The 16301-nt window shown below is 42.0% G+C and overlaps 1 protein-coding gene across 1 annotated transcript; it reads left to right on the top strand.

Annotated features, from left to right (window-relative positions):
• Positions 1 to 4347: 4347 nt before the first annotated feature.
• Positions 4348 to 15899, top strand: CALM1 (calmodulin 1). Its single transcript, XM_066188651.1, has 6 exons — positions 4348 to 4479; positions 7414 to 7444; positions 8412 to 8555; positions 10574 to 10680; positions 12163 to 12298; positions 12531 to 15899. Exons 1-6 carry the CDS (start codon positions 4477 to 4479, stop codon positions 12557 to 12559), a joined length of 450 nt encoding a protein of 149 aa, XP_066044748.1. The 5' UTR covers positions 4348 to 4476; the 3' UTR covers positions 12560 to 15899.
• The last annotated feature ends 402 nt before the right edge of the window (positions 15900 to 16301 follow it).

The following is a 16301-nucleotide window of genomic DNA, read 5'->3' on the forward strand; positions in this document are numbered from 1 at the left end:
GCAAGATATACAAGTGAGACTATGTGGATGCAGGTCTGTAATTTCCGTATTTCCAAGTCTTTCTAAGACAGGATCTTGAAGGTTCCCAACTCAAACTATGCTAAGTTTAAACCATGAAACTTTTCAAATTATTGGGTCTCAAGCATGCCATTTTACACAGGTGCATGAGAAAGGACTCACTAATTTAATTACAATGTATAAATAATTTAATTCCAACTAATGGTTAAATTAGTTTCATATAAACATCTGAAACTTTGCAACACAACAGGCACTCAACGTAGGTAACAACCACTGATTATTCAGTTACATAGAGGGCCTTCAAACACTAAATGCTCAGTGAAAATCCTTAATTGTATGTGATTATTGATGCACACCAGTGGGAATGAGGCAAATGTAAATAAAATCACAAGCATGAAAATGATTGAGGAATTTGGGTTTTTTTAAATCTCTCTCAGGAAAGAAATAGTTACCTACAGGAATATGTATGTACCCATTTTAAAATGCTCCAAGATCTGGAACTTTATATGTTAACATGACTGCAACTTTTATTTTCATCTCTTGTAAAAATAAATTCTGTTCTAGCTTTTTGCTTCAATGGCGTTCCACCCACTTATTTGCAATCTTAGTGATGGTTATAGTTTACAAAGATACTTGCTTAGGTTTCCACAGCTGCCAATGGCATTTAGAATCATTAATTTTTTGTGGCAATAGGTCTCCCCAAAAAACATTGCCTATATGATGAGAATTTTGTAGACAGTGTAAAAAATTGATATACCAACAGAATTCCAGTTAACTTGAAAAACAGTACAACAAATTTAGTTTGGGTAGCTCACACATGTAACTGGCAATATTATACCCATGAAAAGCAATCATTAATTTTTTCCAGTTGCCCAGATGTTGCATGCACATATATACTTGGTTTTGGCTTCTTGTACTTCTAACTTATTATAAACTGGTTATCTATGCTTATTGCCCTAATATCAGCCTCCCAGCTGTGCATGAAATGATATGACAAACTTCTGTCCATGTGTTCTCACATCTGTTTTCTCAGGACAGATGTCTATGGAATGTTTTAATTTATTTTTTGGGTTTTTTTAAACTTACATAAATGTAATATAAGAAAACTTGATATGTGTGAGGCCATGTTCTTCGGTGCTCATGTTAACAAACAGCCAAAGCTGAAAAGCACACCTTCAATGTAAGTAGTAAGGTTTTTTATTTTGTCAGGTTCTCAACAGAATTCCTCCTTACATCTTGGGCTGCTCCCAAAGACTGGACATGTAAAGTCTCTGCTAAAACAAAGACCAACTGTGAGACTGTAATCTTACCTTCACAGCAAGGCAACATTTAGGAATGTAAAACTAGGCAGAATGGTTGCAAGTCTTCCACTGCAAACATTTTGTTTATTTTATAAACAAATTTATGAAATAATATTTTCTTACTATTGCAGTTCAAACACAAGTCCACAAGAGCATGCTTAGAGAGTAAAGTAATTTGGAACAGTAAATTTATCCAGTCAAAATTCATTTTAATAGCCATTGCATAGCCCTCTGTTCATAGAAAACCTCTATGGCAATGGGATGGCTAAGTTCTCTGGTGTCAGGCACAAACACTAAGTAATTCCATCACCCAGTCCAGCTCCCACTGAGATTCAGGAGACTTTGAATGAGGCTGTAGAATATCCTGGCAAATCATTTGACATTGTATATCATTGGAATGACAGGGACATTTCTTGCCTGGCCACAACTGAATGTAAATTTTAAGAGAACAAAGAATACTGATCAAGGTCTAGCTGTATGACTGAGTGAAAACAAATTTACAAGGAGCAGGGAGATGCCAATTTAGATGATTTTTTATTTGCATTAAATAAGCAGCAAAAGATTAGTTTTCTGTTTTGTTTACATTTATTGTTGCCATATGTCAAATTAGGAAAAAAATCCCCTTAGTCAGAATGGTATTTTGGAACATGAGCTGTGAAATATTTTCAAATACAGAATGATGCAATTTAAATAGAAACAACTGCAGAACTCAACTGTGGCACCTAACTTGATCATCCTGATTTCTTTTTTTTTAATAAAGTAAGATAACTATATTCCAAACTACTTTAAAAGTAACTTGATTTCCAAATTTCATTTTAAATATAATTGAACTATTAATGTGAACCATCAAGAGTTAAGAAAAGTAGACACAAAAGGTTAAAGAAAAAAAAATAGGAATAAATGTCCAACAATCCTACTCAAAAGGCCCTGTTAATCTTTGGCAACATTCATTGAGTGTTACTGAGTGGCTTTCTACTTCACATTTTCAAGTTTCATCACATATGTCCAAATGCTGTAATGCTGATAGTCTGTAAGAGACTCTACATAAATTTTAATTACTTGTCTTATAGTCTCTCCTCAACAGATAAATCTAATCCCTTCACTTTTTAACAAGTGAAGGTTTGGATCAATGGAAGAACATACTACATGTGCTTAAAATTAACTTTAGGGAGATTGAAATAAAGCACCTACATTCTAAATTGTCACATTTAAATGTTGTTAAGATTATTCTTCTGATAATACCTTTTCTTTGCAAGATAATTGTACAAATTTATTAGCCCAGCATTTATGTAGAATTCAGTGTTTTAACAATGAGATTTTCACCTGTGTAATACCAGCACAATAAGCTGAACAATTTGTACATGAACATTGTTCTTCACATATCCCTGTGTGTCTCAGGTAGTTCGAAGATTCACTTATCCAAGCAAACACTCTTGTAGCTTACACCAATCAAACATTGTGCCATGCTTTCCAGAAAGAAATTAAACTGGGAAAGCAAGAGCCTAAAATTGCTGGTCTGGTGTGAAAATGAAAGATCAATTATTTGCATGTTCTTCCAGAGGGGAAAAAAAAAAATCAGCATCACAATTTGGTAGTAAAAAAAAAAAAAAAGAAAAAAAAAAAGAAAAAAAAAAGGCATATTAAAAATAGGAGGCTGGGCATTCCACATCTAACATGGAAGCTGTCTATAAACCTATCATTTGCAGACCAGCCAGCTGCAAATTGGTTTTCTGACACCATTTCATACAGTAGTTGCTATACAAATGTTAGAATGGTTTGGGAACCAAACTATGACACTATTTAATATGTTATTAAATAGCGCTATTTTGTTTGCTGAGAAATCCCTCTACATTGCAAACAGGTAACTGTTGTGCTTGCCAACCTATCACTGTGTTCCAGAAAGGCAAGCAAATAAATTGTAACTTCAGTGGCAAAGCTATTGAAACTGTTAAACAAACAGAACCAAACTGATTTTGTCTTTATTTCAAACACTGAAAGTACACGTGATTTTTCAAAACCAGAATAGACAAATGAATGTCAAAAGATTTAGTGCTATACTGCAAGCAGATTTATCAGAATTATGACCACACTGGAAATACTGCAAGCCTCCCAATCCAGAGAAAGGCCCAATCTAAAATAAAACCTTCAACTGAAAATATCTCGTACAACAATTCTCAAAATCTAAGGGAACTTGTCAAGAATGGAACCAAAATCCTAGATTCCAAAGTGGGTCCATGTTTATTTGTGCTTCCATGGCTGTTAAAGGAGGTGCAGTGTGAATACTACAATATTTTTTTGGCTTATTACCAGCGTGGACAAAATCCTCAGAGCTGACGAGGAAGAAATGAAGAAAACACTTTGACATCAGGACATGCTTTTGCTGCCTCTCAGTTGCAGGCTTCTGAAGAGGCTGAACTGACACCTCAGTTGTAGACCATCCGATTCTGGATTGAATTTTACCGTCGCCTGGATTTTGGTACTTGACAAAAGCCCTATGATTAATAAAAAGGCAGCTGTGCTCGCTTCAACATTCTAATTTCACAGTCGCTGTCACACACGCCTTCTCACCGAAAAAAGAGTCCTTTATTAACGTTTCCCCGCCGTCCCCGCGCCATCATCCTCGCTCCCAGGTGCCGCTCCGGGCTCCCCGGGGGAGCGCAGGCCCGCCCCGCCGGCGGGAACGCTGTCTAGAAAATAAAAAAAAAAAAGCACCAGCTTGGCCGAGACGCCCTCGCTCCGGGGGGGTTCCAGCCTGGAGAGCGGCGGGGACCCGGCAGGGACCCGGCGGCGAGGCAGCTCCCCGCGGGCTGCGCCGGCACCAGAGCTCCACAGAGAGGAGCGGCCGCCGGGACCGCGCTGCCCTGGCCCCTGTGGCGGCGCTCGGCCGCGGGAGCGGGAGCGGCCCCGGCGGGGGAGGGGCCGGGCCGCCGAGGGGGCAGGGCCGCCCGCCGCAGTCACCTCGCACATACCGCGCCGGGGAGGAGGGAAAAGGGCCCCGCTCCGGCGGAGGGATACAGCCCCACGTATATAGCGGGCGGCGCAGGCTCACAGCCCCAGCACTCTGTGAGCCGCGCCGGGAGGAGGCAGCAGCCGCCGCCGCCGCTCGTGGTCGCGCAGTTCGTGCAGCAGCCGCCGCCGGGCCCGCCGCCGCCGCGCCATGGTAGGGGGCTCGTTCGTTCGACCGGTTGGGCGCGGCACGAGGTGCCTGGGCTGGCGAAAGGGGCCGCTGCGCAGTGCGCTCGCTTAGCTGGGGACGGTCGGGTTGCTGGAGCCGGGCTGTCCCCGGAGAGGAGCGGGGGTGGGGGGAGCTTCGCGGGGGCCCTTCCCCCCCGGGTCTCCGCGGGGTGAGCGGTTTGGTGGCTACGGACTCTTCCTCTCCCTACCCCCCGCCGCCTTGCGCGGGATCGCCGCGGAACTGCGGTCTTTCCTCTTCCGCCGCTTCCTTCCCCTTTCCCCGGGCCTGCCGTGCGGGCGCCCCGGCCCCGCGCCCTCCCGCCCCGCCTCGCCTTCCCTCCCCTGCGGAAAGGGCCGGGCGCGTCTCCCCGGGGCCACGGCCCCAGCGCCGGGCAGGGCGCGCTGCGGGGCGGGGCGCGGGTTTGCGGGCGAGGATCCCGCTCGGCTCCGGCACCAGCTGCACTGCGCAGGGAGCGGGGGGGCGGCCGGGGGAGGGCACCGCGCTGCAGCTACTGCGCCCCCCCAGTCCCCCCCCCAAAAAAACGCAGCCGCGGCAGCGAAGCCCATCGCTGTCTGCATTACATCATGTCTCCTCCTCTTCCTCCCGGCCCCCGCGCACCCCCCGGCCGCGGGGACCGGGGCGCTGTGCGTGTTGCTCGGTTGGAAGCGGCCCAGCTCCTGCATGGGGCGCTCGGGGCAGGAGGGGCGCAGCCTGCCCTCTCCCCGGGGGCTGCGGGGGAAGAGCTCCTGCCCCAGCCGCCCGCTGGAGGGAAGGCGATGGGGAGGGAAGGCTGGCCGCGGAGCGCCCTCCCGGTTGAATGATGAGAACGTGGTGTGGCCGCCGGCTGGAGAGGGAGGGAGGGGAAACGGGGACGCACTGCAGCAGTGGGTGGCTGCTGGCCGGGAAGGGCGCCTGTTGCGCCGGCGGGCTGCGAGCTTCCCGCCCCGCCGGCCGGGCGATGCCCGCCGGAAAGCATCGCATCATCTGCCGGGTGCTGCGCGGCCAGCCGGCGCAAAAGAGAGCAAGGGGAAGGGCTGGGATCTTCCCGGCGGTTTTTCGCTTCCTACGAGAGCGGAGAAACAGTTGCAGACTGACCTCTAATCGCTTTTTGGCAATCTGGGTGTTCCTCGACTCTGTCTCTCCATCTCCCCTTCCCGTAGGAGAAGGCTGACATCACCAGGACAGGATTTGATGACTTGGCTGGGTGGGGTGATGGCTCCAGCCCTGGCTGGGTACCTTTGTCCTGTAGCTGTGGTTAGGGGATAGTGGCTGAGCCTGTTGCTCGGGAAGGTGAACCCCTTGGCAGTGTAGGGTCGGGTTGTGTCCTCGGCATCACCGGCTGTGTGAAGATTTTCTTTTATGGGCTTTTTTGGTTTGTTTTATTGGTCTTTTTTTCCATTTGAAATATGATTTTTAGAAACCTTCAGCGAGCTCCGATTAATGGGGCAGTGAGCTGGTGCCGTGGGCTGGAGGTTTTTTGCCAAGGTGTGGCTCTGTTTCCTGTTCTGCAGGGCAGTGAGTCTGTTATGTAAATTCCTTAGATAATCTTTAAGTGAAACCTCGCAATTTCTGGAAAATCACAAAGAGTGCAGGAAGTCGAGCTGGAGTTTGAACACAACCTTTTTGCTTTTTTTTCTTCCTTTTTTTTTTCCTTTATTAAAGAAGACTGTCCTTAGCTGTTAGCGTTTCTACCCTTTTCTCCCTCCTCCAACACACTGGGAAATTGTTTAATCATTACATACAAACCTTAAAACAAACCCCCCACCTAATTACAAATGAGAGCTGCGTGTTTCCTTTAACATATAGAGCAGATTTTCAACCCTATTCTTTTCCCATATACAGGAGCTTAACACAGTATAGCTAATTAATTCTCCATTGTATTTGTTGATACTTTATAAAATTTTAGGACAAGCAGGGTTTGCCTGCCATCTCTGACCTACAAAATTCTCTGTTCTATTTGTAAAAATGGTCCAGTAAAACGTGTTTGAAACAAGTTAGTGCCTCGTATTCTTCAGTATCTGTGATTAGGCATGTAAAATCCTCTTTATTTTTATTCTTTAGTAGGAGAAGGCATATTTTTCCATAAAGAGCTAGTTAGCTGCTTTGAGTCCAAACAGTAGAGCTTTTTGTGATGCTCTATCCATACATAGGGAGAGGCTTCTGGAAGGATGTGGCTATCACAGTTAAGCTCCAGAAAGCCCTTTTGATTGCCCACTGTGCTGTATTGTATTCAGTGGCCTCTTGATGTACAGAAGGTCATAAGCAGGTATTTTAACTCTTGTCACTTAAAATTATATATAAAACACCCTGGATGTCAGGATGAGGCACCTTAAACTGCTTGGCTGAATGGAAAAATAATACAATGGTTGAAAACTGTAATTTTCTTTGTCAGAGGTGACAAAAAACTCTATAACACGGAGATGTAATTTGGCAGCAGAGCCCCCTGTGTGGGCTGGCAGAGGGCTGGAGGCTGCTGCGGGGAGGGCAGGCAGGGCTGGGGCAGTGGGCGGCACGACAGCCCACGCCTGTGTGGTACCCCCACACTGTGCTGGGGCACTGCACTGCTGGGAGTGGCATGTGCTGTGAAACCCCAAACACACGGCATCAGGGATTTTGTGCCTGTCTGACCAGCTGCAAGGAGCCTGCCCTGCGTCCTTCACTGGACCCGATCAGATTCACCAAGTTGCAGGATGGCGTTGGGCTCTTCGTGTGCAGTTTTAGACCAAGTTAGCCATATGCTTTTGGAAACAGCTGCATGGTGTAGGTGAGTGCAGTCTCCTTGTAGGGACAGAATTCCAGGCTTTGCAAGTGGCTTCATGAAAGCAATGATAAATCACTTCTGAAATTTAAAGGAAGTGCCTCATGGCTTGACAGAGCTAGAGGTAAACAGTATTCTAAAATGTTCTATTCTTCGTGTAGGCTGATCAGCTGACTGAAGAACAGATTGCTGGTAAGTGTTTTGATGATAATTTCTTGGGGGTTTTTTTTGCTACCTCTTGTGACTAAAAGAAAATATATTATTTCAAGCATAGTGGAAAAAACATCTTTGACAATTTTAAATCTGTACTACCATTTTTGAAAAGCGCTCACTTTAAAAAAAAATCCCAAACTAAAAAAAACCTGACAGAAATATTCTGGAAGATTACTGGTTCATTGCCTCTTAATTTAGACTTATTCCTTGGACTACAGATAATGATATTTTTTTAGATGTTCAGACTTGAGCCAAGTTCTCCTAGATTTCTTGCAAACAGAATTAATTGCTGGACTCAAATTATCTACTTGGAGTCGAAAGCAGACCTGGGTACTCTTTAATGGAGTGAAGATAAACTGCAAATGAAATGGCAACAAATAAACCTCAGATGGCTTTTTGGCACATTGTTACAAGCCAGTGTCTTTTAAATAAATCTTTTAATAGGCTGTTTGTTGTTCACTCTGGTCAGGAGAAGGAGCATTATTTGACCTTCTGGAGACCAGTCCCCCATTTGTGGCTGACACTAATTCTTACTGTCTGCTGACTTAAAAATAAGTGGTAAATGACAATGCTTTTGTTTCTAGAAGCCTGTTAATGGTAAAGGGAACCCAGTGGCTCCTTTCACTTATTTCAGACAGCTGCTGTTTGTGGAGCAACTGTGCCTCAGGCAAGATGCAGATGCATGGAAATGAATTACAGAGTTGTAATGCAAATAAATAGCCACATGAAATAAGTTTGAATTTACTGTGAAAATTATGTGTTGGTATTGTAAATAATTTTTTATTTGTATTTGAGAGTGTTAATTCTCTCAATGAAGGGACAGTTAGATAAAAAGAGAAAATGTTTCTTAGAATTGTACCAGGCTTTGTCAGTAGAGTGCATTTTTAGTCTGTGGTTTTCTCATGCTGATGATGTCTCTAAACACTGGGACTGTTTCTGCCCCTAGAATTCAAGGAAGCCTTTTCCCTGTTTGACAAAGATGGTGATGGTACTATCACAACAAAAGAACTGGGAACTGTCATGAGGTCACTGGGTCAAAATCCAACAGAAGCAGAATTGCAGGATATGATCAACGAGGTAGATGCTGATGGTAAGTGTTGGGAAGGTGCTGTGATCATATGTGTGACTTCCACACCTGGGCCTAAGCTGCATAGGGAAGACTATGCCATAGAGCTCTTAAAGCAGTTTCAAAATGCTGGATAGACTCTAACTCAGCAGGATATCAAAGGATGCTAACAGTATTCTTGAGACTGAAAACAGGCAATGGGCAGAGACAAAGTTATGCTATTTGTCTTTAATATTTTATGGGTCACAGGCTTCCTATTGCTATCTGACTTGCCCTGACCTGCCATTAACCTTTCTTTCCATCCAGCTTTTCTGTATGTGTTTTGTTAGCCCAGGCTGGCTTTAACAGCTTTACCAATGTGTGGTTTTGGCTAAGGCAAAAAATGTGTTAGGAGTGGAATAGTGTTTTCAGTGGAAGTTTAGCACAACAGGAAGAGACTGTATAGTCTATCTAATGTATTAAATCCCTAATAGATAAAGAGAGGCTATTGGAATCAAAGGCAGAAAACCTTTCCCATATCAAGGCTAACAGAATTATTTTAAATGGACACCAGAAAGCCCATACTGAAACACATATTGTGCTTCTGAATTCCACATAGGCTAATAGTTTTAAAAATGAAAAATATTTCTCCTGCTCAGGGATGTCAAGCCTTTAGTTTTCTATGTTGGTTGTGATAGTGATTTTTCTCTAACCTTTTTGTAAGAGTGAAAGTGTATTGGCAAGAGTATAAGTTGTTGTATTATCAGGCTATATTAATGAAAGTATTTTCTTTAAAAAAGTGTAAGTTGACCTTAATTGCCAAGTCTTTGCAGAAACTGAAAAGCTTTAGTGTCTGCAGTGGTATGTAGAGCTTGTGTATAGTAGCTTTAGACTGCAGACCAAATGCTGCTCTGATGGATTTAAAACACGAGACTGAGGATTCAGATAAGTATGCCTGCCCAACTGTTTAAATTTGGGTTACAGCAGAATGTTTTGCTAGTCTTCTGCGTCTTCACTGAGGTTTTTTTTCAAAACTGAGTGTGAGACCTGTGTTCATATTTTACTGGTACATAAAGCTGGCCATGATGATAAATAACTGTGTGTGTCTCAGGCTGGAATTCCTGGGATGCCAGAATTTTCTTAAACTTCATTTGTTTCGTAGTGAATTTGTATGCTTCTTTAAATCAGTGGATAGATCTTAGTTGCACAGTGAACTGTTTAATGTGGTTTTGTGAAATGCTTAATGTGCCTTTTTTGGCATATAGAGCTGAATCCTGACTATACAAATCTAGTTTCTTCACCATACCACTTTTTTTCCTAGTTTTGAGCAGCCTGAAATTGAAATCTTTGCTTTGAATGAAAAGCTTAATCTGAGGGGTGAGGCCTGGATGTCAGCAGGCATTTTCTGTTTTGCAGTAAAATACCAGTAAGAACACCCATAGCTAAGCTTATCAGTAATAACAAATAATGTCAGCTTTTTTTGTGTCACTGGAATTTGCAGATCCTTGTTGCCCCCTAGAATGTTTTGTTGCTTTTGTGGTGTGCAACTTTGGTTGGTAAGGCAGTTGATTTTTAGAAAGAAAAAAGTATTTATGAACAGTGTAGTCAAGTGTGATGTTCCCAAATATTAGATAACCTAGGATTGTAATGGCAGCTTAATATGTGTTCTTCCTGGAAGACACAAAATTTGAGAGATAAAGAAATTAAAAGGTTAATTTTGTGGGAGTTATTTGAAGTAAAGATAAGTCTCGTTATTGGTTAACGTTGAAGCATCAGACTGACATTTTACTTGTAGCTTGGGTGGCAAGTGGTGTGGCCTGTCCTTGAAAGAAGGCAGCAGTTGATTTTGTGCTGAAACAGAGTGGCTGCTCTGGCTGCTGCATGTTGTAATAGCAAAAAAGGCAGTGGTAGCAATTTAGAGAGGAGCATCAGTTTGTCTATAAGGACAGTTAATAGAGCATCTGTCAGTCTTGTCCCTGGCTAAGTAAAATGCCAGATTTTTTTTTGTTTGGTAATGAAGAAAAGCATGGAAGTTTAACTTTTGGAAGTTTCTTTTTATTAAGGCAATGGCACTATCGACTTCCCTGAATTTTTAACCATGATGGCCAGAAAAATGAAGGACACAGACAGCGAGGAAGAAATCCGTGAGGCATTCCGAGTCTTTGACAAGGTATTGCTAAAAGTACAGCTGCTCTTCAAAAGCAATGATGATGTCTGTATTTTCCTTACTGTTTTCTCTCTTCTTGTCTTGAAGGAAAAAGAGTCCTCTAGTAGAAGCAGAGGAATTGGAAACATAGCAGAGATTGTTCTGAATATAGAACCAGGACTGTTGCAGCCTGGTTATACTTGCTTTTTACAGCAAGGTCTAAGCTTTAGGGTCATCCACGAGGAAAACTTTTTGGCCTTTCCTTAAAAACAGAGATTACCAGAACTAATTATTTGGCAGGGGTGTGGGGGTGGTGGTGATGTTTTTGAGGAGTGTGGTAAGGGGAGGGGGATTTTTCTGTACCTTTTGACTTTGATGGGAATGGGAAAACATTGGCATGGATGCACAAAGTTTTTATACTACCCTGTGGAACCTTTAGAAGTCAAGATGATGTCATCAGTATTTGGAGGGACACGAGGTATTGCATGTTCTCTTTTCAAAATGTGAACTTTGAGGTTGCTTTCATGAAGTCTTAAGAGCTCAGCTCGCTTGAGCTTGTTTAGGAATACCTGGGCATATGTCAGTTTTCTAGAACAGGAGTTCCCCTCTTTGGGTTGTTTGAATATGACAGATGTTACACAAGAATTGTTGAATAGTGGCTGGTGCAGCTGTAAAGCTAATGCACATGTATGTGTGGAAGATGACTTTACTACTACTTTTTATAGGAAAAAAGTGTCAGTCTCTAGTGCTTTGCTGAAAATGTGGGGGTATTTCTGCAGACTAGTTTAGTGCTTAAAGCCACTGAGGTAGATTATCTACTGGTGATGGCCATATCCTGCTCTAAGGGAACGTATCCTTCCAGTGTTTGAAATTTCTGAAGTGGATCTGAGTGAGGTTTAGGTTTGGATGTTGCAAATTGGGACACTGGCTTAGAAGTGTCAGTTTCTCTTCTCTTTATAATTTTTACCATAAAGCTTCTCAAAACTCCTAATGAGTACCATTTAAATGCTTTCTTTGATTTGTTATATGTTGTCTTATCCAAGAAGCCTGACATGGCCTGCTGCAGTCTGGTTATAGAGGTAGTGTTAACACAGGAAAAGTCAACTTCATTATTGCTGGTGGGGAAGTGGGTCTCTTTTCGGCCTTGTTTAAGCAGCAGAGACTGAACAAAAACTTTTTTGGTTTTATTTCTGTGTTTATTTTTGAAAAGTCTTTAAAAGCATTAAAACTACCTTATCACAACTACAAGTCAGGCATGCAGTTGTTATTACAGCACAATGTTTGTATGGAAGGATATGGTGTCATGCATCCCTCAGAAGGCAGTAGGACTAATACATACTGCAGTTTGCTGTACATACGATACATACACAGTGTGCCAGGTCTGCACATCTGTCCTGAGTGCCATAAAGCTGCTTCAGAAGCTGTTACTGGAAACCTAGGTGTAGTTTCCAAGTTAGTCAATGTCAGGATTGTTGTTCATGGTCTTGTGCAACTCTTTTCTCATAGGATGGCAATGGCTATATCAGTGCAGCAGAACTACGCCATGTTATGACAAACTTAGGAGAAAAGCTAACAGATGAAGAAGTAGATGAAATGATCAGAGAAGCAGACATTGATGGGGATGGGCAAGTCAACTATGAAGGTAAAAAGATGCTTGTCTTGACTCAAAACTATTATTCAGACTGAGGAAAGCCTGTTGCATAAGGCATAATTTTTAATAATTTTCGAGACACTAGTTTATTTGCTTATCCACTTCTGTGGACAAAACCTTAGATGCAGTGAAAGGTGCTTTTATTATGCCAGCTGTGTTTTAGACACTTTTGACTTGAAGTATGCTGGAGACAGTAAATCACAGTGACTTTTTATCTTTTCAGAATTCGTACAGATGATGACTGCAAAGTGAAGAGACCTCCTTTACACCTTTTTTCCTCTAGAAGAATCAAATTGAATCTTTTACTTACCTCTTGCAAAAAAAAAAAATGTTCATTTATTCATTCTGTTTCTGTATAGCAAAACTGAATGTCAAATTACCTTCTGTCCACAAACTGCATGTAATGGTTGGTGGTCCTGTCCCTAAAAGATAAAGTTAAACATCAGTTTTACAAGATAAATAATTGTACTACCTTGAAAATAAAAAAAAAAAAGGAAGCACTTAGTGAACTCAAAAGTTCCATTTGCTAATGACTATTACACTGTTTGGGCTGGCCAGATTTTCATGCATGCAGCTTGACAATTGAGCACAGTCAGACATGTGTATTAAAAGGAAAAAAACCTAAAGGATCCACTCTCTTGTTCAACAGTGGATTCTAGTTCAATTTGTAGTATAAATTGTCATAGCTGGTTTACTTTAAAATTGGTTTATACCTCAGGATGGTATGCAGCAAAATGGTTGAAGGATGCAAAACTTAAGGAAAAATGCCCTAAAGGTTGAATGGTTCTCCTGTACGTAGCAGTGTGCTCCAAAAATAGGATGATCTTAACTATGGATGACATGTCTGTGTTAAAATACTGGTTTAACATTGTCTGCATTGCACTATAGTGAAACGGGTGTCAGGCTGTTACCGTTCACAAAATTTTTAAAAGAAACCTTCACCAAGGGAGCATCTTTGGACTCTCATATTTTTAAAACCTTCTGTACCATGACTTGGAGCTGGCGGAGTAGCCTGTGGACTTCAGCACAACTATCAACATTGCTGTTCAAGATATTACAATTTATGTCCATTCCAAGTTGTAAATGCTAGTCTTTTTTTTCCAATAAAAGACCATTAACTTAAAGGTGGTGTTAAATGCTTTGTAAAGTTAAAATATATATATATAATTGAGATAATAAACCAAAAAAGCAGTAGGAAGGAAGTGTTTCTATGAATGACTTGCTGCTAAATTATAATGCACATGTATGCAATAAGTTATCCCCTATCTTTTCAAGATGGCAAGAACTGACCTCCTGTAACCCAAGACCTTTGCTATAAATAAATGAACTTGTGCTTGCCTTTCATATTACGACAATGTTAATTTAGTTGGTCTCAAAGTCGTGTAATGCTGACTCGTCAACTATCAGCACAGAAGTAACACCTCATTTCACTACAGTGGAGAGCTCTTGAGCATGCATGTCAATACTGGGGAAACATGTATAGGTTGCTTATGTTTTTTTGACAGGTTATAAAAACTAGTAGAAGAATTTAGACAGCATGGACTTCATAGATATCTGTGATTCTCAAACATGCCAAAAATGCATTTATCTACCCGCAGAAAGAAAACAAAAGGACATTTTACAATATGTATTTTAAAAAAACCAAATTAAGCCTTTTTGGAAACTGGGGCTATTATGTCTTGACTTCTCAAACACTTGCATGAATTTTGTGGGGTGGAGAAGAGGACTAGGGTTAATTTAAAAACGATCTTGTTACTTCTGCTTTGCATGCACTAGCAGTGCTTAGTCATTCCAGTTCTCTGAATCAGTGTTCTCTGATCCTTCAGCTTCCCCATGAATGAGTGGCAAAGCAGCTGTGTGCACTCTTCTTTGAAAGAAGAATGCTTCTCTTTCTTTTCTTATTTTTCTTAAGCAGAGCCTCCATGTGGAAGGCTTTTACGCTTGGGAGGGAGGGACTACAGCATAATTACTGACTAAGTTTTTGTTTCAAAATGTAATGGGTTGCAAACCATAATTGCTTGATTGCATTTGGTTTTGGAGAGTATTGATACCATCTCTAGGAAGAGATGGCAAGTCTCCATTCATCCTGTCTAACTGAGGTGCGTGTGTTAAGAACTTGGTTTGCTCAGTGAGGGGTCAAGGGACACCTCCAGAAGGCAATTGAGACTACCTGCCTTCAGTGATTTTTATTTTTTTTTCCCCTGGGGGGTGGGGGGAGTTCTGGGTGACGAGGGACCCAGACACCTTAACCAAGTGCCTAAAAGTTAGATGGGCTGAATGTAGGCAATTTGTTGTAAAGGCTTATTACCGTGGCTGTGAATGCTTTCCTAGCAAACTGGCCTCTATGATGAGAATGTCTGACTACCGTTTGAAAGTAGAGTCGTGCACAGCAGCTGCAAACTGCTCCCTTAGAGTAGTGCTTGAGAACGGCTGCACTGATTCTGTAGACCAGCTTTTAAAGAGAACGCACTCAACAGACAGGCAAGGTAGGAACAATGGTTGCAGCTCTGAACTAATTACTTCTGCCTGGGTGTGCAGAGATCTTGTCTAGTAGGTAAATGCTTCTTACCATCTATCTGTCATTCACTCATGGTTGGTAGGGTAGTTCACCTAAGAACAGCTGCTTTTAGCTTACTCGGTGTGCTCTGTGCTTGCTAGCAGAGACCTCATCCTGCAAGAGGTTCTTGGCTTGATTAGAAATTGTCTGGCAGTGTGCAGTGTTGGTATGCCCTGTAACTGAATCTGCCTGGAGGTATCTAATTATTAACTGACTTCAGTACCACATCAACCTCGAGTAAATGTATCCTCTGTACAGGACTTAAGCTCTGTTCCCTTCTGCATAGTGAATAACTAGAAAAATGAAATGGTGTCATCAAGGTCTTTTTTAATTTTTTAAATTTTTTTTTTCCCTTTGAGTGTGTGTGTGTGGCTTTGGCTTTTTCCAAATGTGAAAGTGTGGGCTGGATACACTTGGTGCATGGCTTAGAAACATGGGACTGGAAAGAACTTCCTGGGTCATCAGATCCAGTCCCCTGCTATTGCAGGCAACCGTGTCATATAATCCTTTTAATAAACTGATCAAGCTTAAACACCTGCTTGTAAGTGGCTTGTTTTCATGGAAGTTCTGTAACTCATGTTGCTCTCAACTGATGCAAATAATATATGAAATATGAAGTTAATCAAAAGGTCCTCCAGTTTAGCTTTAGGTTTATCATTACATTTATTTAATTGACTTTCTTGAACCTGTTATTATTTGCACAACACTCAGGAAAGTGTTGAGTCTTTACCCCCACTTGCTATGAATAAGAGTTGGTGTGCTTGCTTATTTTTTTTTAATGGAAAAGATGGATGTCTGGCTTGTTGAAACCTGTTAGATATGTTAATTGTCAAGGCAAGAAACAATTGAGTTACTTGTATTTGATACATAAATTTAAGGCTAGAGTATACATAACCATTTTTAAAACACATCAACTTGCAGTGTAGTTTTATATTTAATACTGAAATTGTACTGCTAAAGTTTAAACTGCTGTTAATCATATTCCTCTTCTGATCATAATGAAAAAATAAAGGGTAAGAAAATGCTTAACATAGATTATTCATTATCATGCTTATTTTATTAATAATTCAGGCATCGAAACATCTCCAGTTATGGGGCATTTGTTCTGTTTGCTGGGGTGGGCTGGAGTGAAGGGTGGGGAGGGTTACTGATGTAGAAAATTCTTAACCCCCAACCATTTGTCATGCTTGCACTGCTTCAGAAGCACAGACATTGTAAGAAACTCTTCAAGAAAGGACCCTACAACTTAGTGATGCCTTAGATGCACATGAGGATGTGGGGCTGATCTGTGGGCAGTGCTGTGGCTGCCAGTCCCTGTGCCCTGCCCAGGGCACTGTGGAGCGGGGTGAGGCTGTGTCCTGGGGCCTGGATTGCAGCACGTGTGTGATGTCAGTGCACATTCTTGTTCCCAGATGACAACATCCTAGACTAAAACCA

Source organism: Chamaea fasciata, unplaced genomic scaffold (assembly GCF_029207755.1).
Source record: "Chamaea fasciata isolate MVZ Bird 193981 ecotype frontalis unplaced genomic scaffold, bChaFas1.0.hap1 SCAF_7, whole genome shotgun sequence".
In the NCBI taxonomy this organism is placed as follows: Eukaryota; Metazoa; Chordata; class Aves; order Passeriformes; family Sylviidae; genus Chamaea; species Chamaea fasciata.

Excerpts from the sequence above, each read along its gene's own strand:
- CALM1 (XM_066188651.1), top strand. Across the intron at positions 7,445-8,411 it reads GACTGAAGAACAGATTGCTG|AATTCAAGGAAGCCTTTTCC; the intron begins GTAAGTGTTTTG and ends TTCTGCCCCTAG. Across the intron at positions 12,299-12,530 it reads TGGGCAAGTCAACTATGAAG|AATTCGTACAGATGATGACT; the intron begins GTAAAAAGATGC and ends TTATCTTTTCAG.